Source organism: Poecile atricapillus, chromosome 4, assembly GCF_030490865.1.
Source record: "Poecile atricapillus isolate bPoeAtr1 chromosome 4, bPoeAtr1.hap1, whole genome shotgun sequence".
Taxonomy (NCBI): Eukaryota; Metazoa; Chordata; class Aves; order Passeriformes; family Paridae; genus Poecile; species Poecile atricapillus.
Window position 1 is genome coordinate 61298130 of NC_081252.1, and position 22955 is coordinate 61321084.

At 35.8% G+C, this 22955-nt stretch overlaps 1 protein-coding gene across 4 annotated transcripts in view; it reads left to right on the top strand.

The window, feature by feature from the left end:
• TAPT1 (transmembrane anterior posterior transformation 1) overlaps positions 1-22955 on the top strand; it is a 51230-nt gene that overhangs the window by 12909 nt on the left and 15366 nt on the right. For 2 of the 4 annotated variants that reach the window (XM_058837629.1, XM_058837631.1), the window contains exons 4-8: positions 1582-1605; positions 10362-10524; positions 14283-14418; positions 15190-15287; positions 15457-15526. In XM_058837629.1, the coding sequence (XP_058693612.1) occupies positions 1582-1605; positions 10362-10524; positions 14283-14418; positions 15190-15287; positions 15457-15526 (491 nt within the window). Of the gene's footprint in view, positions 1-838; positions 906-1581; positions 1606-10361; positions 10525-14282; positions 14419-15189; positions 15288-15456; positions 15527-22955 lie in introns of all 4 variants that reach the window. The other 2 variants (XM_058837632.1, XM_058837630.1) reach the window with 2 other exon arrangements.

Genomic DNA, 22955 nt, shown 5'->3' on the forward strand with positions numbered 1-22955 from the left:
CCTGGATGGTGGAAGCCCAACGAGATTCTGCTTTGTGTGAGCAGCACCCACCTACCCCTCACATACCCCAGCACCTGCAGTGCCTCACACTGGAGCTGAATCCCAGCAGGAACTAGAGCAGGGTGCTAATGACACCAAGGGTGTGGGTCCAATCCCTGCACAGGCCATTTACTTACCAGTTGGACTTAATGGTCCTTTTGGGTCCCTTCCAACTCAGAATATTCTGTGAATCTGTGAATTCTTCCATGTGGAAGTAGATATAGATAGATTATAAATACATGTTCTGTATCTTTCTTTTATTCTGCTCTCTGAAATAAGTGAATGTAGGTCCTGTCAGCAATAACATCAATAACTTCAGCTATATTGTATGTACCTCTCAAAATTACCATTGATCTCCTGTGAATTCACAGATTCATGTTTTCCAATAGGAAATAAATAGGATAGCATTATTCCAAGAAAGAAACTGTAGAAAGAAAGCATATCTGAAAGAATAAAACAAATAAGTACACGGACATTCTTCTTATGGATATTATTTATTTCTTCATATTATCAGCCTATTAAATAAATTTGAACCTCTATTGCACACTTATTTCCAAGCCTTTTTTTGCTGAGGAATTAGCTATGAAATCCATGAACTTCCTTTTATCACCTGAAGTTCATTGAGGAAATTATGCATCTGCCCACCAAAATGTGTAGCTTTCTGCCAACCAAAAAAAGGAAGATGCATTCATTATTTTCTGTAGTATACTCTCAGATCAAGTGCTCCTTTCTCCTTCCCATAACAGTGCATAGTGTAGCAACATTACAACCTTCTCTTTCTTTCTTTCTTGTAAATCAGACCGAAGGGAAGAGCACTTTCACTTCCTTTATAGGATGGAATGTGGTGTCACAGGGATTCCTCCTTGGTGAGTAAATCCTGATTTTCTTTTTCCTTCTGTGCTGTCAGCCAAATTCACACATCTACATGTAATCAGTAAAAAGTCTGGTTACAAATGAATAGTGTAGCTAAATTAACCAACATACCTCAAAGGAGAAACTGACACTTAGGTTTAATAATAAACAAATGAAATTGAATCAGTGCTATTTGTAGTAGGTGTATTTTCTTACATAGCGTTACATCATTGTGGAAGTAAATTGTTATCTTAGATTTAAAACATTTTTCACATAGAGTGCCTGTGGATCAATTTGGCCCAGTTTAAAAAAGGATATCTTCAAAAAACTATAGCCCCTGCTGTACTTCAGTTTATAGTGCCTTAAGCTTTTTGAGGTTTCTTCTAAGTACTGCTTCAGTCCGGTTCATACCTATATTTTTGCGTGTACTTAAAGCAGGTTTTTTTTGTAATACTTAACCTCAGTCTTAGGGAGTTCAGAAAGTTCATTGCCAGGTATCTTAATATTAGACTTACAGATAATTGTATTCATAATAAAATACAGCACTTTAGCACATGTTAGTTTACTGTCTTCAGTTATATTTGATTCTGTTGCCTAAAAAATAAAAGCTTAATGAAAGCTTATTCTAGTTGTCACTTATTTGAAACATCGTTTTTGTTTTTTTTTTTTTTAATTTCTTTTTTGAGACAGCTCTCATCGGGGCCTAACAGCAAGGTTAGTTTTGTTTCATTCTTAGCATGGTCTCGTGCTGTATTGTGTGCATGTAGAGGCTTTTTATTGTTTGAGAAATGCAATGCCACCTAATCTTGGCAAGCTTGGTGCTCAGTTTCTTAGAATTCTTCATTGGGACATATTTTTCTTATCAGTTTGTATAATCACAGTTTTACATCAGTGAAGTCCTGCATACTGTAAGGTGTAGTTAAAAATTCTCTTAAAATCTCAAACTACTAGAAATTAGATTTGCTCAAGATAGCTTTTTTTCTTGAAGGTAAACATGAGCATAATTGTAGGAAAATATTTAATAGATCACAGTCCATTTTAAAAAATTTTAGTGTGTACTTATGTGGGCAAGTATACCCTTCTGACAACTTGGCTTGGATTTTATTTTCCTGACATCTTTACTTATGCTAACAGCAAAAGATCCCTTTATGTGTTAATGTAATAATTTTTGCCGGTGCTTCATGTAAAATTAGAAATTTGACACCACAGTTCATTAATGAAGGATATATTGAAGAATTGAGAGTTTGGTAAAAACTACACATAAAATAAAACTCCATTGTTCAGTTTCCATGTGAATATCTTTGATGTAAAATGGAGAAAGAAAAGATACCTAAGCAAAACTTTTAACTAGATCACCATATCTATAACTGAAATACATTATTATAAACCTCAGTGGTTGCCTGTTTGAAAATATTAGCATTGAATAAATAATACAGTTAGAAGAGGTTTACTGTAAAATACATGTATAAACTTGTACCATGCTAAAAGACTTCTTCAGTGCATTATTATCTGAACAATAACCCAAATAAAAAGGATTTTTTATAAGTGTCAACATTTATGGAAACATTACTCTTATAAAAGCTTGAAAATATATGTGTATGTTATTAAGATGAAAATATGCATCTAAAACTTTTTTGCAGTGACAGTGTATTCATATCTTTAAATTACTGTATATATGACATCAGTATTGGAAATTTTGTATGTGTTGATTTCATAGGAGTAATTGTTTAGAGTAATCTTAATTATTTGCATGAGACTAAATCTAAACTAAAGGAACCAATTAAGATACAGTGAATTGTATCGATAAACAAGAAAAAGTCTTGAATGCTTGTTCATTAAAAAAAATCTAATAGAACAATCAAAACACCAGCAACTCTAAAAGATGATTAGAATGTGTAATCAGACTAGTGAAGAACAGAGGAGCAGCAGGAAGCCTGGAAGACAGAAATAAAGAATCATATGACATCATGTGATAGTCTGCAGTTAAGTTTAAAATAATAAATTCAGGGTACATATGGGTTGGATGCCAAAGTAACTAGGTACTCAGACAAGTGTACTTGTCTGCAGATTACACAATGTAGTGAAAGCATTGTTCATTTTGTAGTGTCAGTTGCTGAAAAGCATACCAGAAACAACTATAGTAAGACTTTTTTTTTAGACTTCTTTATACAGCAAAAACAAATTTCTCTTTGTCCAAGTGGCATTTCATGTTCCCAGTGGTTTAACTGCTTTAAATTCAGTAAGTGTTATTAAAATACCTAACGCACAATCTTGGTTTTCTTGGAAATCACTTGGTTAAGCAATCTTATACAGTAGCTACTTGTGATTTTGAACATATTGAAGACATATATTGGTAAACTAAATAAATTAATTATTTATTTTTAATAATGCTCTACTCGATGCTGAGTAGCTTCATTTGTACAGCTGTTGGAGCAAAAATGAGTTTGGGGTGGATACCAATACTTGGAAAGCCTTGAGTTGGTTTGCCTCTTTAATAAATTAGAGAAAGTACTGTGAAATCCATCATGCTGTTCAGTAGCAAACATTAAGGATCAGTAGTGTGACCATCTGTGTAGTAATAGCCCATATGGGTGATGGAACCTAATGCTTTTCAACCAGTAGATGGAGACAGAACTCACACTACTGTATAAAACGTGGCTCGTGGCATTCTGTGTGTGATGGTAAATAGAAATACTTTGAAAATTACAGACAGGTAACCAGTTCCTTAAATTTACACTTATTTAAGGAGTTTACTTATGATGAGCACTGGTTTTCACACCAGATTTTTCTTCATTGGGTAGGGGTTGTATGTAGATTGTGATATAAGTTTGACTTAATTTTGTAACAGTGGATTTTTTTACAAGTGTCACAAGTCACCTTGAAAAAAAAAATACTGTTTTCCCTAAGATTTATCCAAGTTTGGTGGTAGCCAGGATATTTGGTAACATTTCAATTTGATAGTATTTTAATTCTATAGAATAGCAAAGTAATTCTAACTATTTATAAGGCAATTTGCTTGCTTTTAGCTTTCCAAAGGGAGAGGACATAGACTGATCCAATGGTTTTCTTGGAAAAACAGAGGAAAGACTTGGATTTACACTTCATAAATTTGTCTCATGGTATACAAACCATAAATTAAAAATATTGAAGCATGAGTATTAAACCGTGATTTTTATTGTGTTGTATAAAGTAGATTTTTTCTGTAGCAGACTGATTTGCTTATTTCCTGGTTGATGTCAGTCAGTGCATTGTGGAAATTTTGCCATGGTTTGACTTTCAAGTGCTTTAAATACTGTGGGATAAGCATTGAGCGTGGCAGATTTCTGCTTTTTTAACAATTGACTGGGCTGAAACAGAAGTGTGCTGTGGTGGAATAGGGAGGTATGGTAGTATGGCTTGCACATCACTGTATGTTAAAATGAGTAATAAGCTTGTGTGTCCCCTTAAGTATGGATTTCTGTGTTTACGGTATTTTGAGAAGTAAGGATTTGTTTCAGTGGAGATTTTCAGTCAATTAGTAGATGTAATGATAAATATACCCAAAGGCTGAGAAGTTTGAATATCTTGTTAAGTACATGCTGTAGGATGGTGAAGTCTCTGTGTGTTTTTTTTCTGTATTGTCATAATATGCTGGTTACATTACAGTGCAAGAGAGTTTCTCTGGAATGCTTGGATTTTCACCAAATTCATGCAGGTTGAAGAATCATCTCATGTTTGAACATTTTGGTGTATTCAGTGTTAGTAAAGCAATATAAGATTTTTACATAGTGGAAAAATAGAAAGAATGAAAAAGTCTTACTCTTTAGTATTAAGGTACTTGGCTGTTTGAAGAAGTTTTAAAATTTGATTCCATGACAGTCTAGGCTGTACAGCTAATGTGGGAACTTTAGACTTAGCATAATGAAACCACTTGCAAAATTTTGTAAAGAGATTCTGAGAGACATGACTTATAGCAAAAAATATTTGAAGTGGTAATGGAATAATCATAGAATCATTGAATGGTTTGGGCTGGAAGGGACCTTAAAGATCACCAGTTCCAGTCCCCCTGCCATGGACAGGGACACCTTCCAATAAAACAGGTTGCTCAAATAATGGCAGAAAATAATTAGGTGAAAAGATGTAAATCATGTATCATAATAAGGTGCATTTGAAAGACAGTCCAGATGCTCTGGATCCTTTTATTTACTGATCTGAGGTGTGAAAATTGTGAAGTAAATTATATTCAGCTGAATTTTGAAACCATGTAACATTATTTCTGGAATCTGGTGGGGTATGAGGGGAACTACATCTTGGACAAAGGCTCTCATGATACTGTCTTTCGAGACCAGAATTCATTAAATCCAGGCAAGTGTTAATATTTAACTCATTTGTGCAGCATCACTGTATGCCTGGGATAGCTTTGAAGGAAAAGACTGACTGCTTTCCACAGAAAAATTCTACTGCCCGCTGTTCTGTTACTTGCTACCAGAATGATTGACATTGTCATTGTAGTGCTCTTTAATTATTGTTCTCATTTTATCATGAGAAAAAAGACCCATATGTAATTTTCATGTGAAATCTTCCTCTCTGTATTCTGTTATACTTCATGCACAGCTGTAAAAATATGAAGTGTTTGGAAATGAGCTAAGCTCTTTCAGCTTCTCATATCTCCATTCAGTGGTTTCTAAAGTTGTACAGTATCACACTCTGACTTATCACATCAGCTCACTAATGTCAGTTCTTAAAACTTGGGTCCCTACTTTCAAGTGAGGTATTGAAATTACAAAGCACTATGCTGTTTTTCGTGTTTGTTTTTTGGCCTTTTTGTAGTTGTCATACCTTGGCCAATGTTAGCTTTTTAATTTTGTTTCTTTGAGATTCCGTGGTACTCATGATGTGCATGACTACAGCAGTATGAGTTTGTATGTCATATTAATCACAAGATCTGATTAGTTAGTGCTTAAGATGTCCTGAAAGTACTTTTCAGTGTTGGTATTTAGTAGTTACTGAAGACAATAAGTAAAATCATATATTGAGAAGAATGAATACAGAATGCTGGGATGGTATGACAGGCATGAAATCGCATCAGGCTGTGTGTGTTTATATGTATTAAACAGCTTAATGCAAAGAATAGGAATGATTTGTGACAGATACAGATGGAACCCCTGTGCTTAATTGTATACTAAAACTGCAATGCACAGCTCTCACTGAACACTGACTATATAATTTCATTACTGTAGGCTTTGCAGTCAGTTCTGCATATTCACCAAAAGGTGACAAATCATTAGACTTAATCTGTTTACTTGATTTCCTTGTATTTGTAGGAAATAATTGTCTTTTTTCTATATTGTATTGAGAATCACACTGTAAAATCCTTCTTTAAATGTTACTAACCAGAGTGGGATGATTCTGCTACAATAAAAATGCTTCTATAGATTTATGGAGTAAACATGTTTAATTTCTCTCAATTGGAAACATGTTAGTGGTACACTCTAGATTATTTGTTTAATCAATATGAAAGGATCTTTCCTAATGTACAATGAAAGAACACTAGAATAAATTTTAAATGCCAGGATCTTCTTACTCTTTCTGGAAAACAGTTCTCTGTAGTCAATCTTTGCAGTAATCCCTTATGCTGAGTAGAGGGTTGAGATGCTGGCAGCTCCTCTGTCATCAAACTAAGGAAATTGAAACTCTGATGATATTTTTTTGACTAAGATGTTGTGGTTTAGTCCTAGCTTTCAACTAAGTACCATGCAGCCACTCACTCACTCCTTCCACCTTCTAACCACGGGGAAGGGGATTGGAAAGTTAAGGTAAAGCTCATGGGTCGAGATAAGAACCATTTAATAATTGAAGCAAAATATGCTAATAATAATACTACTAAATATGATAATAGTAATGAGAAGGAGAGAGCCTAAGAGAAACCTTTTAAGAGAAACAAGTGACAGAGTTATCCACCAGCTGCTGCCTGGTACCCAGACAGTCCCTGAACAGTGATAAACCCCATTCTGGGTAACTCCCCCAGTTTATATACTGGGTGTGATGGTCTTTGGTGTGGAATGTCCCTTTGGCCAGTTTGGGGCATCCTGTCCTGGCTACTTTGTGTCAGCTTTCTGTTCAGCTCCTCACTAGCAGAGCAAGAGCCACTGAAAAATCCTTGACTCACAGTAAGCACTTCCTAGCAACAACCAGAACATTCAGTGTCTTATCAGCATTCCTACACTAAATCTGAAAAACCAGCTACCAAAAATAAAAGGTACTCTGTCCCAGCCCAAACCAGGACACTTGTTCTGAAGTTGTCACAGCATTTGTTGGTTCTGCTTCTCCATGTGGATGAGAAGCACAAGAAGTTGTGTAGAACTTCAACCAGAACATTAATAGACTGTATTTTTAATTAAAATGTCTGAAAAAATATTATTTATTGCAGTTTTTTTCCTAGACATACAGACAAACTACTGAGAAACTAAATCCAAGTCACCTTGAGAGGTAGGACAAGAACTTCTAGTTGTGAGAGGAGGTTTAGATTGGGTGTTTGGAAAAATTTATTCACCAGAATGATTGTAAAGCAATGGAACAGGCTACTGCTCAGGGGAATGGTAGAATCACCATTCCTGGAGGTACTTAAAAGATGTAAGACTTTGGTGTAATGATGGACTTGGAATTGATAAGTTTACAGGTGGACTTGATTATCTGAAAGGTCTTTTCCAACATAAATGATTCTAAAATTCTCTAAAAACATAATTTGAATGGAATCTGTTCTACAAAAGTTTAATTCCTGTAAAGCACAGCAATCAAGAGTCGTTGATCTGACTCTTAAGGGGAAGCTTTTGAATTGAAATTCAGCCATAATCAAGTTTGTTCATAGCACATTCTCAAAATCTTTTCATCTTATCAGGATGCTGTGTGCAAGCTTCTATGCAACTTCATACAGTTAATCTCCTGAGATAGATTTCATAGTTGAGACCACCTTTAGGAAAGAAGTTGTGCTCTTGGTTTTATGTAGTCTCTTCTCAGAATTTGTAGTCCCCTGTGATGGTTGCAGTGTGCATTTACATTGGCTTCTCATGAGTTGGTTTTACTTGTGTAGTCATACAGATGAAATTGAACACAAGCAGAAGAGTGATAGAGTTATCAGTACAGAACATCTGCAACTTCTGACTGGTGGTTGAGCATCTTTGATGTTACTTGTAAGCCAAAAAATCTTTGATGTGATATTTTCAGTCTGTATTGATTTGGGGACATCAAAGCATTTTCCTGTGAGAATCTTTCTGGACTGCTTTAGAAGCTTCATAAACAGATTCTACTCACTATTGCATTTCATTAAGAGACCATCCTGTCATTAAAATTCTTACCTTAACAAACTTTAAAAAGACCATGAATGAGATTTTCAAGTTGGGTGTCTCTTGTTCATCAGGTTTTCTCTACCAGGTACTCACTACTTCTCTAATGTTAAGGTTGTTGTTGGCTGGAAGAATGAAGATGCTGATTTGCTGAGTGATAAATTCTGATTCTCTTTTTCATGTGCTAAGGCCTGGCATTACTATTGTGACATAATAGTACCTTTACCACTGTATCCCAGTCTGTATTTTAGAGTTTGAGTTTTGGCCAGGAAACTTGTACAGAAATTACGAAATACAGTTCCAAAATGGAAGTAGATTGGAGAAAAAGGAATATGCTGTTACTCATGAACAGTAATCATAATCATGGGCTTGTTTAAGTCTTGTAAACATTTCAGTGTATACCATTATATTTTAATAACTATAATCATTTAAGTCAGATGTTATTAAATAAGGCAATAAATTTCAAAGTGTGGTTTTACAGATTGGGGAGGGTGCATGTTTTTTGTGCATCATGCAAGGACAGTCACAGGCTTTTTAAGCAGTAGGCAAAAGGTACATGTTCAGTTTTCTTTAATTTTTTCAATTGGTGTTTGCAGTTAAAACTCAGTTTGGGGGCTGAAGAAAAGAAGAAAATTCACAGACATTTTGTCAAGGACTTAGGCTGAAATAAGATATGTTGTAAATATTGTTTGTTACTTGAGTACCTCTGAAAGCAAGAAAATGTCTCTTAGGGGGAGAAAGCCTCTGTAAGCAGTTCTGGTATGCTGGACCAGGTTGAATTCTTTTATTCAGAATGTAATTGATTTTAATGCAGTTTATGCAGTAAAAAGTATATAAAAGGATATAAAAGGAGCAGTTGCTCTCAGTTCAGTGTGCAATACTGTAAATCTGAGAGTTCTCAGATCAACAACTTTCTTGTTCGTACTCCCAGCAAGAGCACAACCTATTTGCCCATTGTGGAATGTCACTTTGTGGTTCCATGAGTGATATAATGTGTGAATGTTGTTTTCAGGGCATTTTGCTTCTGAATGGAAGATAACAAAGGAACCCAAAGTATAACACTCCAGCTGTGATTTAAATAGAATGAGTGAAGTAGCAGGGATTTTTGACTTTTCTGCAGGGTCTGTAGAACTACACCAGAGGTCATAAGTAACTGTTTGGATATTTTGTACAAATGCTGTACATTTTTACGTAATAACTCTTAATTTTTTTTCTAAATGTGTTATCAGTTCATGGGAGCATTGCCTAATCACTGGATGACCTACTGATTTAAGAATACAGAAACTGAAAAATCATAACTTGAATTCTGCTATTTGCTTGCAACTTCTTTGAAACATTAACTTATGTTTTCAGTGTCTTTAAAAAAATAAATACATTTAATAGAAATTATTTCCGCCATTTTTATATCTAATTCTCGACCTTTTGGAGTAATTCAAAGGCTTTTTAACTGCTTTGCATCCTATTAATACTACGCTAAATAAATAGACAAGTGAATATGGCCTTGAAATTTCATTATGCTTATGTATACTTTTGTGGCAATTGAAATAAAGCTATTTTCTTCCTGTAGTTTTACTAGGAAGAAATGATGTATGATTCCTTTAGTCTTCTGGGTTACTCATGAAAAACTTCTGCATTTGGTTCACAATCAACCTCCAGCTCTGAGGTCAAATTGTTTGCATTTACTGCTGCAGAGCTTAGAGCTAAATGAAGATACAGAATTTACAAGCTGTTCCTCAGCATCTGGTTCACTATACTGAAATTGAAGATGACTGCTTCATATCTTTTTGATCATAGTGAATACAATTTCTGTAGCTGAGGAAGTCAAAATCATAGAATTGTCTGGAAGAGGGAAAGTAAATTAGAAACCAAAGGGTGTGCATGCAGAAAGTTATTAAAAAATGTGAGCTCTCAACAAGTGTTTTAATTACAGGGATGTAGCAAGTAAGAGACTATGATCCTGGTCATGATTTTGATCTATAAATGTGTATCAGTCGTGGTGTTGGAGTGAAGGGCAAGGGAAGGAGCACAGTAAACTACATTAAAATATATCCATGATGAACAGCTTCTGTAAATTCATATTGACTTAGTAACATCTGTATTTTGTGGGTATATGACATTTAGTGGAACTTTTTGCCCTTTGTATTTCAGTGACAGACGTTTGCTACAACCTGCTCAGGTATGTGACATGCTCAAAGGAGTTATATTGGTCATCTGCTACTTCATGATGCACTATGTTGACTACTCTATGATGTATCATCTGATAAGGGGACAGTCTGTCATAAAGCTCTACATCATCTATAACATGCTTGAGGTAAGAATGTTGGCATCAGAATATGAAGTATGCTTTTGTCAGACTAAACTATTTTGTGTCCCAGTATTTGTACTTAGAGTGTGGCACATCTGGTATTCTCACAAATCTGCACACACCTAAGGTAATAAGCATAGATGCAGTGAAATAGACAGGTTTGTGAACAGTGATGTTTTAGATACTGTTTCATAATGCCTAATTTGTGGAGTTTATTAATCAGTTTCATAGCAAGAGACTTGAGAAATGGAAATGAAAGAGGTGTCTTATGAAATGCAAGGTAATGAATGAGGTTTTCGCTTGCCAAGAAAAGTAGAAACTGTTGATTTGAAATAATGATAAGATCCCAAGAGAGCGCAGAGAAGGAAAAGAATAGAAAACATGGAATTTGTTTTAATTCAACATTATGGAAATATAGCTTTCATTGTATGCAAGGACACATGTTACAGCTTTACCTCACTCCTGGCTAGCAGACACAAGCCTATAAGGTGAATGAATGAATGTAGTGACACAAGAAAAGGAAATTCTGTTTTGTTAGGTAAGATAAATTCTGTCGAGAAAAACAGTTTCTGTTTTGCCATTACTGTAAAGTATAAGATTTTTAATTGTACTTCTATGATCAATGGTTCACAAAGTAAATAATGTTTTCATAGGCACAGTGTTACCTCCATCCTGCAAATATAGGACATAGTAGGAATACAACCCCTTAAATGGACTCAATCAGAGCTTTGTACACAAAAGTTATTTTGCTAGGGTTCTGGGATTCCTGAATGATGCATTAATCCTTGTTTGAACATCTGTTGTACCTTTGTTTGAAGACTGCTGCAGCAAGGTTGCATTCTGCAAAATCTGAATATTTTGTCTGAAGGCATTTGTTCTTTCCTAATAAAATATGAAAATACTGCATAAGAAACACAGTGGTACTAAGTGAAATAAATATCATACAAGCCACCTCAGTTGTTTATTCTTAGGGTTTTTGTTGCCTTTAATTTTACATTTGCTGAAAAATATGTACAAATATTAAATTGGCGCAGTTACTATATCTGGATTTTAGTTGGTGGGGAAATACTCATCCACATAGAGTTACATAGATGAGAGATTATCACTTACTAAATAAATCCATGTGCTTAAATTAGCAATTTCTCTTTATTTCAAGACTATTTCAAATCACTTAGTGCTGTACTTTCTCAGCTTTGTGTGCTTACCACATAATTTGAAGCGATGCTGCAGTTTGCTGTGAATTGGAAGCCATGTGCCATTCTGTTTGGAATGAGGAATTGAATTACTTTGCTATGTTTGGCAGAATCAAAACTGTGTCCTAACAAAGAAAAGTGCTGCATGAGTTTGTTTCCTTTAGGAAAGGGGGAAATCTGTTACTACTCATGGTTATTAAAAAAATTACATTAGACTTTGAATTTGGAAACATTATTTAACTTCCGTGGTGTCTCATGAAACCCAGCATGCCAAGCAGAGTGCATATTTTTAAGGGGCTTTTTTACTGTGACAGGTTGCAGCAATATCAGCAGAAAATGTTCTTGGTGTCCCACTGAAAGACTTGGTTGATAGTCAGCTTTCAACAGTCTGAATATTGGCTTGCTTAGAATACTTCGGTGACTTTTATTTGCTACTGATGCAAGCAATTCTTTTTAAAGCATTCTTAATATCCTCTTTTGTAAGCAGTACGCTTTACATTTTGTCACAAGTTTTCAAAATAAGGAAGATCTTCTTAGTCTAGTAAATCACTGAACAGAGATGTTTACAATGTCCTTATGTTTTCGGCTGTTGACAAGTCCAGGGAGTATTGTCCTGGACAGATATGAGGAATGCAGAATTATGTGCTGAATGCTCCCAACTGACAGGCTAAGGGGAGCATTCAGCACATTTGGCTTAAATGACACTTTTCTTTTTTAGATTCAGACCCACCGGCTCCTGCTCCTTGTGAAGCCCCAGTGTGCGTTACGTTGGTGACAGCACTCACCATGGAATTCTGCTGGAGCCTGGAGCCGGCATGTAGGGTTTAGGTAAGTCATATTTGGAAAAGCAAGCAACAATATTGTGTGGTGGGTTTTAATATTTTCTATCCTTTCAGCAAAGAACCAAGGACTGCTTAAATAGAAAGGAAAGCAAAGCCACTATTTTATCTATTAAAACCCTCACAATATTGTGAACAAAAACTTACCAAACTCTTAAGCCTTCTGTATCTGGTGTTACTACACCAGGTGTAATTACTCAATGGGTCATCACAATGAGCAGGAACCAAATAATGCAGACATTGTCAATTTACAAAATCTAAAAGCCGAAAACAATGCCACTGTAAATATCTCTCAAACTGTTGGGATTGGGAGCTTCAGATTTATGATAATTCATCAGCTCATGGCTTTGTTCATTTTATTTCGGAGGTGACTCTTAGAGCACAGCACATTGTACATTTGCTTGAGGCATCCTGTAAAATTTTGTTTTAATTCCATTTTTATATTTTAGGAAACTTCATTCAGTATAGTCAGATAGAGTGAGAAATAAGTACGACTTTCCTCACTTTGGTGTCTTTACCTTGAGAGCTATTTAATTTAAAAAGTCAGGAAATTATCAAAAGTCTAGGTTTGTGTTGTCCCAAGAACTTATTTTTTTATTTAGTAGGATCAGTATTTGCAGGTACACTGTGCACCTGGTTCTGTATTGCTACATGTTGATTTAGCATGTCCAAAATTGTTGTTCTACAGAAAAATACTAAGAGAAAATATTCCTTGTCTTTCTTAAGTAATCAGTTTGTCATCTTTAACTTTTTTAATTTGGTTGAATTAGTAAGCAATGTTTTTGAAAGCTAATTTTTTTTAGCCAGACATGTGCCAGGTTTAATTTTTGAAGTTCTGGTTTTGTTGCCCTGTGCAGCTTGGTTTTAAAATTACTGAACTGCAGTTTATGGATAGAAAAAATGTTCTTCCATATAATGATTTTCAGTTTTATGTTTGCTGCTGATGAAATGTTTGGAACTGGTGGAACTCCCTGTGACCTTTCTTGCTGTGGTATTGAATTACAAGTTCAAAATGCTGTCCATATGTTTTCTATCTTCAGAATTACTGCTAAAGGGGTTTTTTTTTCCCTATTTGTGCATATATTCTTTGGATTATACGCCAGGTGTTCGTTGTTTTTTCAACATATTTTCCCTTTTTGGCAAATTTTCAAGTTCTTCTTAATCACTTTTTTTTGTGTTATAGTACTTTTAATTTTGAATTCTGCTTTACGCAGACATTTGCATTAAGTATCTATTTCAGTATGTATAAAGCAGAAGAGCCAAGTCTAATTTCAGGTTTTTTGTACCTGTAAGCTAATGTTCCCTGTCATCTGGAATTCACTTTTTATTCTTGGGATTTTTTCCTATTAAACCAGAGGGATGGGGAAAAAAACCTTTTAAATTATTTGATGCAAAATACATACTGCTTTATCAAAGGCTGAGGTTTGAACTGTACTTGAGTACAGTGCTTTCAAGAAAGCAGCTAAGATAACAATATATGATTATTCCGAATACTGTTACAAAGGGGACAGTACATTTGAAAGGGAAAGTAAACTGCTTAAGATACAAAAGGAACAGTATTGCTCTGAAATCCAGAGAGAAAACGGAATAAGTAAGAGATCAAAAGTGATAAATATGTGAAGTTTTTTTTAGGTTGAGCTGTACTTTTACTTTTAACTGTTCTTGACTGTGCATATTCAAGTGTTGGAGAGAAAGGTAGGCAGTAAAAGGCAGTAAAGTTGTTCTTGTTTAGGTGGCTGATCGTCTGATTTCTTCATTTGGACAAGATATTTTGGATGCTCTTTACTGGACAGCTACAGAACCTAAGGAAAGAAAAAGAGCTCACATAGGTGTGATTCCTCACTTCTTCATGGCAGTGCTGTATGTCTGTATCCTTTTTCTTTGATAAATTGCAAAATTTTCCAAGTTAAATTACAGAGTAATTGCTCTGCTTTATTTTAATACATTTGAAAAATCGATAGTATTCCTTAATCAGTGTTCCTGTACTTGAAAAGTTAGATTGCCAATACCACCTGCTTTAAAAAAAAAGAATCTCTTCATGATGGTGTACCTATTGTAAAATGAAAAATCATAATTGGATTGTTCATGGAAAATGTTGGTTCTGATTTGTATTTGAGTATTTTGGCTCACAGGGCCTTGAAGACAGTGTGGTTTTGTTATTTAGCGGAATGTTAAATGCATACAGCTTGAATATATTTTCTTGAAGTAAAGGGATATTCATACTCATGCATATTCAGGATGCAAATGTTCTTAGTGTGAAATAATTTTACGATGAATATAAAGAGGTACCGTAGTCCAGTAGTTTTGGTAATGAATTTAGACTTCTTACCATTTTTCCCTATTTTCTCTGATATCTTTAGGCCAATTCTGAATCTTTACCCTAGATTTTTTTTCTTTAGATTGTGTTGATGTTTCTTGCAACTAATGTCATTGGTTCTTTTAGAACAAGAAAAATTAGCATAATTATTACATGCTGCAAAGCACCTTGCATATATTACATGTAAGTATTGTCTTGCTGTAAGTCTGGTTTACAGGGACATGTTGAATTTCGAAAGCAAAATAGGAAATCTGTGGTTCATTGCTCTTCAGTACTGTTGTGCAGAAAATTTATTTCAAATATTCTTCCTTAACCTATGCAGTCCTGCATGCTATTCTTATAATGGTTCAAGCAACAACCCTTAATGTGGCCTTCAACTCTCACAATAAATCACTGCTTACCATCATGATGTCCAATAATGTAAGTATGCAACTTTATCATATAACTACCCTAATTTGTTTCAGAATCCTATGTCTTGGTGTATCATATGTTTTAAATATTAATATTTTAAAGTAACATCTTTTTTTATAATTATTTGTTTATATCAGTTTTTATGAATAAAAACTAACTAACTTTCTAAAAATTGCAGTTTGTCGAAATAAAAGGAAGTGTTTTCAAGAAGTTTGAGAAGAACAATCTCTTTCAAATGTCAAACAGTGGTATGTATAGCAATGTTGATCACGAGAATATATGAAGAGAGAGGCTGTTTATTTAATTCATTAATGTATTTAATGTAATCAATGTATTTAATGTTATTCTTGCTATAAACATTTTACCTTGGTGAATTTGAGTGTTCTGGCTTGTTCTGACCTCATCACCCCTTTTACTGTTTAGTTCAGTAGTATGAAACCTATTTCAAGGAACACTTACTCCTTTTATGGCAAGTTTTTACTTGAGGTGCTAAAAGAGCCTCCTGGCTTTGTGCTAAAATGCCCATACTTCCAAGTGATCAAGACTTCTGTTCTCAAAAAATTGACTTTATACTGTCCTGTATTGACAGTGATCTCAGAATGCATGTTGTTGGGTGGCTGTGAGGGTGGGTCTTGAAATACCTCCCCCCTAACCCTAAAATAAGCCTCCAAACAGATAAAACTCCAAACAAACAAAAAAACAATGTTACAAAGTAGCTGATAAATTAGGGAAGTACTAGAGATTAGTCTAATTTTTTATATGCTCTCAAGATAATAGTTAGAGGGTACTTAGGAAACATGCTTCTGGCACTTGTTAACTGTGTTGCTGCTTAGGATGAATTTTGGGAACTCGTACTCAGTGTGTCTCATGAGGAGAAGCTGTTCAGGTATCCTTTGATGAAGATTCTTCCTAATACTGATATCAGCCATAATAAATATTTATTGAATTCTTGATTTCAAAGCTAGTAGGAGTGATTGCACTTAAGGTTGTGCTAGAGCTTCTTTGCTTGTACTAGTTTTGTAGAATCTCAGAATGCCCTGAACTGAAAGGGACCTCAAAGATTGTCTCATTCCAACCCCCTGCCATGGGCAGGGTCATCTTCCACTAGACCAGGTTGCTCAAAGCCCCATCCACCTTGATCTTGAGCACTCCAGGGATGGGACATCCACAGCTTCTTTGGGCAACCTGTGTCAGTGCCTCACCACCCTCACAGTAAAGAATTTTTTCAGTATATCTGATTTGAATTTCCCCACTTTAATTTTTACAGATGAGCAAAGAAAATAGAATATATTAATTTCATTCCAGCTCATAGTTTTTAAGCCAGATATCTCAAATGTGCAATAGGTTTAAAAAAATAAAATAGCTATTTATTTAAAAACAGATGATTCATGTTTTTGTGTCACAAGTTAAATTTTCATCAGGTTTACATCAGGTTTTCAGTTCTGACTATTGATACAACCTTTGTCTAATTTATCATCAAACATGCAAATGTTTTGTAATTCTTTGGGTGAAAGACTATTTACATAAAACTTTATCACAGAAATTTATATAACAGAAAATTAACTCTGAATTTTAAGTTACCACATAGATGCTCTTAAACCTCCCCAAAAAGATCTTCCCAGCTATGCTGATAATCTGTTTATTCTGTGATAATAGTATTCTTTTTGGTTCCAAGATTTAATTACTTACATTTTTAAAATCAGAGGTATTTAACTTTACAGTGAGAATGCTAAAAATGAAATTGACTTAATTATTGACAGAAAATTTAGAAAAGGTTTATTATTAATGCAGAAAATAGTTACAACTATGCATCTAGCTCTCCTACCTAAAGGTGAGGCCTCTTTCATGTTGAAATAAGCAAGGGACTGATCTTAGAAATTGCTAGTAATTTCCTCCATAAAAAGAAAAGGGTATCAATATTTTATTGCTGGACATTATTATTGAAGACTCATAATAGCAAAACCAGGTTGTCCTTTATCAGTTGATGGAAGAATTATTGCCATTCATTAAACGGTATGGGGATAGAAGCAGTGAACACATAGATAGAAGAGTGCACAAAACAAGCTAATTTATTCCTTTAAACAGACAACTTTTCCTGGAACACCTTTCAGTATGGTTATAAATAGCAGTGTTTTTCTTCTCAGAGATAAATAGCAGACAGATTTTTAGTAGAGCTTTTTACCTGTTTTGAACTTGAACATATTTACTGCGTCACAGCTTCAGTAATGATGGAAAAGTACTGTTTCAATTCATGTATCAATTCATTAAGTGTCCTTTTAATGTTTTATTTCATGCAGCTGGAATGATGTTGCATCTTGTGTTGGCATGCTATGCCAATACTTTATCCTACCCTGGAACTGAGGCTAGTCTGGTCCTGTCAGCTGAGCTTCCAGTTAGCCTTTGGAGTATCTTGTGTGTCCTAGAGCACATTGTGCTTAAACTGCATGGCTGGACTGAACTAAACTTCTGAAAGGAAACACTAAATCTAGGCACTCCCATATATTTCCCACCTTTCTCTGCTTCTTCCAGTTGTTTTCTGAGGTCTTTAGTCGTCTGTAGGGTAATGATGGCAGCAGTATCTGATTAAGCTTCGACACACTGAATGGATTCCCCTTGCTCCACCTTTTCGGGGGCTCAGCTCAAAATATTACTTTTGTCAAACACATGTTTTCAATTCAGTGTAAAGGTACTGATTAGTACACAGCAGCTAAATATAGTAATTCTTGAGGGGAATAACAGGAATCTCACAGGGTCATCTGAGGAATTTCTCAGGAGTGGGTGAAACTCTTCTTATTTAACATGTTAATCAAAAGAAAAATACGACATAGCAGAAAAGATAAGCAGTGGCCACAAGAGTAGATGTTTTGTTCAAGAGGAGTTGCTATAACTGGAATTAAAAATAAGTTGCTTTGTGAATACAGATGTGAAAACAGAAATGAGCTGTGCAAGCTTGTACTTTCTAAGAAATGCCCTGTATCACATATTGAAATGAGCCCTGCCTGGCTCAAGCTTCTGTGTAGTAAGACATCAGGATAGGAAGTCCCACCAAGCTGCCAGTTTAGATCTGGAAATTGTGAAATCGTTTTCAGTTGGCATCGTGCTCAGCAGCAGTTGGTGGATAGCAAGCTGATGTGTGGCTGTATTATTTTTCTCAGTATTTACATTTCTGGACTTAGTGGAGTCAGTGATCCTTCTCACTTCTGTATGGCCATGTAAAATTCTATTGTAACAGCTAATTCAAGACTAAAACTTCAAGACTAAAATAACTGTGAATCATCTACATAAAAGTTAATTGAAAAGGACATAAAATATACATTAGTTAATTGTTATCTAATAAAACTAAACCTGTTCTCTTTTAGGAGCAGATCAACAAAGACCTTGGGGTTTGTATAGCTGCTTGAGACTGCAGCTACAGAATCTGGGACTTCAACCATGCTGTTCCCACAGCTTTGATTTGTCAGCTGCAGCAAAACTACTTTTGCATTGTCACCCTGACTTTTACAAGGAAATTTATGTACACCCAGGCATTCTAAACACCATGGCCATTGGAGAACATTTCTATACAGAAAACCTTTTATTTGCTGTATCAGGAAGAAATATTTCCCTAAATTTAAATAGTGTAGTCTCTTTTTGAAATAGTTATCTGTAAATTAATTTTGTAGGGTCAGTTTTAGAGAACAAGGAGACCAAATTATAAAAGAGAGGTTCTTTCATCACTGTTGAAAGCCCAGCATGCTGCCTTCCTTTATGTTTTTAAATGTCTTATTTTAATTTCAAGCTGTGCTCTAAATTAAATTTTTTCACAAAACTCTATTGTACCTCATACAAACAAATACATTTGATGTAGTGCATTAGGTTATTTCCAGTTGGTTGTTAAGCCTGACTCTTCCTTGTTTTTTAAATCTCTTATCTCAAAAATTTAACATATTTATTCTGAAGTTTTAGGAACTTCAGTTTTCTTCTTTATAATTCTGTACTTTTTTTCTTTTCTGTTCTTCTTCTTAGTTCCCAATTTATCAGTCTCTTTGACTTTGATCACAATATTAAATAGCCTTTATTTTTACCTTTGGTCTTTGAAATTCGAGCTGCTTTCTCACATGGCTTTAGATTTTTTTAATACCATTATTCTAATCTAGTTGTTCATTTTAAGGGTGAGGGATTTGGGGGCAGAGCTGTGTTTAAGATTGGTGTGTCCTTGGTGATTCCTTGTTCAGTGTTTGATCCTTTCTTGTGCTCTGGTCACTTGTTAAGAGGTAGTTGGCACTACAGCTATTTAGGAATTGCTGAGATGTAAACCAAAAGATCTTGTTTTGCTTCTTGCATGCTGCAATTTATACCTAGACTTTGATCTAAATGTATAAACAGTGGGATTAACATGATAAAAATTACTTTTTCTTTCTGATTCCTGCATAATGTGTATGGGAATCTGGAAGGAAGTAGCTATGTGTTCTAAAGACTATTTACTCCACTTCAGGATCTCTGTTCCTGGTATCTCACTGTGTCCTAGGTACTGCGAAGTACCTAAGATCTTCATGGTTCTGTAGTTGGTTGAGATATTGGCTAATTAATTACACTAATCTATACTAAATGCAGTGCTGTGCCAAGAACCTTTATTTCTAGTAACATTTGTTTAATGTTTTCATTAAACAATGATACCCTCTGGGGTTGCTATTTTTCAGGAGAATTTATGGACAGGCAGAATGTGTTATTAATATGGGGATAAAATTCTGTTAAAATTAGAATGGCAGAGTTCACGTAAGTGGGGGGAAAGTATTTAAAATCTGATTTGGCTATGTGCAGTCCTTTTCTGGGCTTTACTTTACATAGCCGAGAAAAAGAAAATGCATCTTGTGTTTTTTCACTTTATTGCACTTATGGCAGTTTGTGCAGTACATGTCTTTGAAATAAATGTTTACCACCTCTCTTCATATGATAACCCTTATAGGCACACGTGACTTACCTTAATGGAAAAGGGTGTATTGTGGTTAGTTTTTGCCATGTGAACAGTAAGTTCTGATGTACTAAGTTTTGGAATGTCTGATTCTTCCGTTCCCTTTTCAAAATAGTGAAATGCATACTTTAAAGGCAGCTGAAAAGATGTAATCATATCAGTTTCACCACTAGAGGATGAATAGAAGCACAGGCAAATAGTCTGGAGTGTGTATGGGCAGTGTGTAGTATGATGCGTGTCAGGCTGCAGAGCCAGCCCTGGTAAGAGTGCAGCTTCAGCATGGCATTATAATCCGGTCTGTCAGTCATGGAACAGCCTGGGTTGGAAGGGACCTGAAAAATAATCTGCAGTTCCAACACTTCTGCCGTGGCCAGAAGTGACCTTTTAGTAGATCAGCTTGCTCTGAGCGCTATCCAGGCCTTGAGATGGACTTTCAGGGATGGGACATCCACAACTTCCTTGGCAACCTCTGCCAGGGCCTCACCATCCTCACAGTAAAGAATTTTTTCCTAGTATCTAATCTAAACCTACTTTCTTTCAGTCTGAAGCCATTCCCCTTGTCCTGTCACTATGTGCCCTTGTAAAAAGCCCCTTTCCATCTTTTCTGTTGGCTCCCATCAGGTGCTGGAAGTCCACAATTAGGTCACCCTGAAGCTTTCTCCTTTCCAGGCTGAACAATCCCAATTCTCTCAGCCTTTCCTCATAGGAGAGGTGTTCCATCCTGATTATCTTGGTGGCCAGCTCTGGACTCACCCCAGAGCTGGATGCAGCACTGCAGGTGGCGTCTCACTGGAGTGGAGCAGAGGGGCAGAATCTCCTCCCTCACCCTGGTGCTCTCAGTGCTTTGGATGCAGCCCAGGACACGTTTGGCTGTGAGCACACGTTGCCAGCTTGTGCCCAGCCTCTCATCCACCAGAACCCTCAAGTCCTTCTCAACAGGGCTGGTTTTGATCTGTTCGTCCCCAGCCTGTGTTGGCACCTGGGGTTGCCCCAACCCAGATGCAGCACCTTGCACTTGGTCTTACTACACCTCTTGAGACTCCCATGGGTCCACTTCTTGAGCTTGTCCAGGTCCTTCTGGATGACATCCCACCCTTCTGGTGTGGCAACCTACCTCAGCACTCAGTCATCTGCAAATTTGCTGAGAGTGCATTCAGTTCCTTCATCTATATCATCAATGATGATAATAAATAACACTGGTCCCAATATGGACCCCTGAGGAGAAGCACTTGTCACTGATATCCATCCAGATTTCAGGCACAATATGTCATCAGCACTATGCATGGTATGTGCTGACAAGAGACTGGTCAAGGAGATAAATATATCTGAATTAGTGCTACATGTCAGGTTTTTAACACTTAGGATCGTAAACACTGAGAAAGTAAGCTTCTTAATCACGTCCTTGTGGAGGTAGCTGAAGACTATTTAAACTGTCATTGGTCTGTCATTCTGGCTCTCATTTAACCCTGTCTTATAATGGCAAGGGTTATTGAAGCTATACTGTATCCTAATATAAAAAACATTATTTGATATGCTTACCATATATACTTAGTGGAATACATGGAAAACTGAGTTGAAATGGCTTATATCAATGTTACTAAGCGTTGTCACATTGAAGAATGAAAAGAGGTCACTTTTCTTTACTCTTCATTATGCTGAAGCAGAATAGAATGATTTCCTCCTGCTAGTACCTGTGCTGTCTGTAACTGATTGCTAACACTGGTGGTTTGTTACTGTTTTGCCAACCTCACAAATATAGTGATATACTTTGCCTTTGTTCTTAAGAGTGTGAGCAAGTGTGGATCCAGGGATGTAGCTTCACTTGTTTTGTAGTTCACCACATCATCCAAGAAGTGGCAATACATGGTACAGGAAAATCCCTTCACCACTTTAAAAAAACCAAATTTACATATACAACATCAAATAAGCTCACAATAAATGATGAAACATTACTGTACATATTTTGTATTCTGGAATTTAATTGGTATTTAGGACTGATTACCAGTGGTTGTTTTGGATATCCTGAAGCCTTTTTTGTCGTTGTCCATGAGGGTGAGAAATGAAATGAATTTTTGAATTATTTTGAGTTTACTGTTGAAGCTGCTTTAAAGTGCCCTGTCTGCCTGTTTGCAACTCTGACAGTTGATGAGAGGGATGAGGATGAAGAGCAGCAGCCACAGTCATCCCTTTCCCTCCTAACAGCCTTGAACAGCTGTGGCAGCAGAGATAACAGATTAGAAGGGAGACCACTGAGAACAGGGAAAATAAGGAGAGGGGAAAAATAGGTACCAGCCTGTCACCCAAACTCAGAAATTAGTGGAAGAAAAATAGGTATTATTACAGCATTGTAAGAGGAAATTTAAAGCCCAAAATGTCTCTTCTCAATTTAATCCTGTTGGCTGGTGAGCTAACATATACCAAGCAGGTAATAAATGTCTGGAGGATTAGCTTGAGACATGCTTTAATGTTAGGCCTGAGTTAAGGTCGTTGCTGCCCACTTGAGAATATCTCTCTGTACAGGCCTCCCTGGGACCTGAAAAACTGAAGATGAGATCTGTGTTTGTCATGCATTGCTGACCAATGATGTGTCATGACAGTGTAGAAGTATGATATGTGGGAAGTAGAAGATAAAACTATTTTGAAATTCTATGCAGAAGTCTGAAAACTCAGTGATTATTTCCGAGTCACTAATGGGCATGATAGAGAATGTAGATCAATAAGTGCTT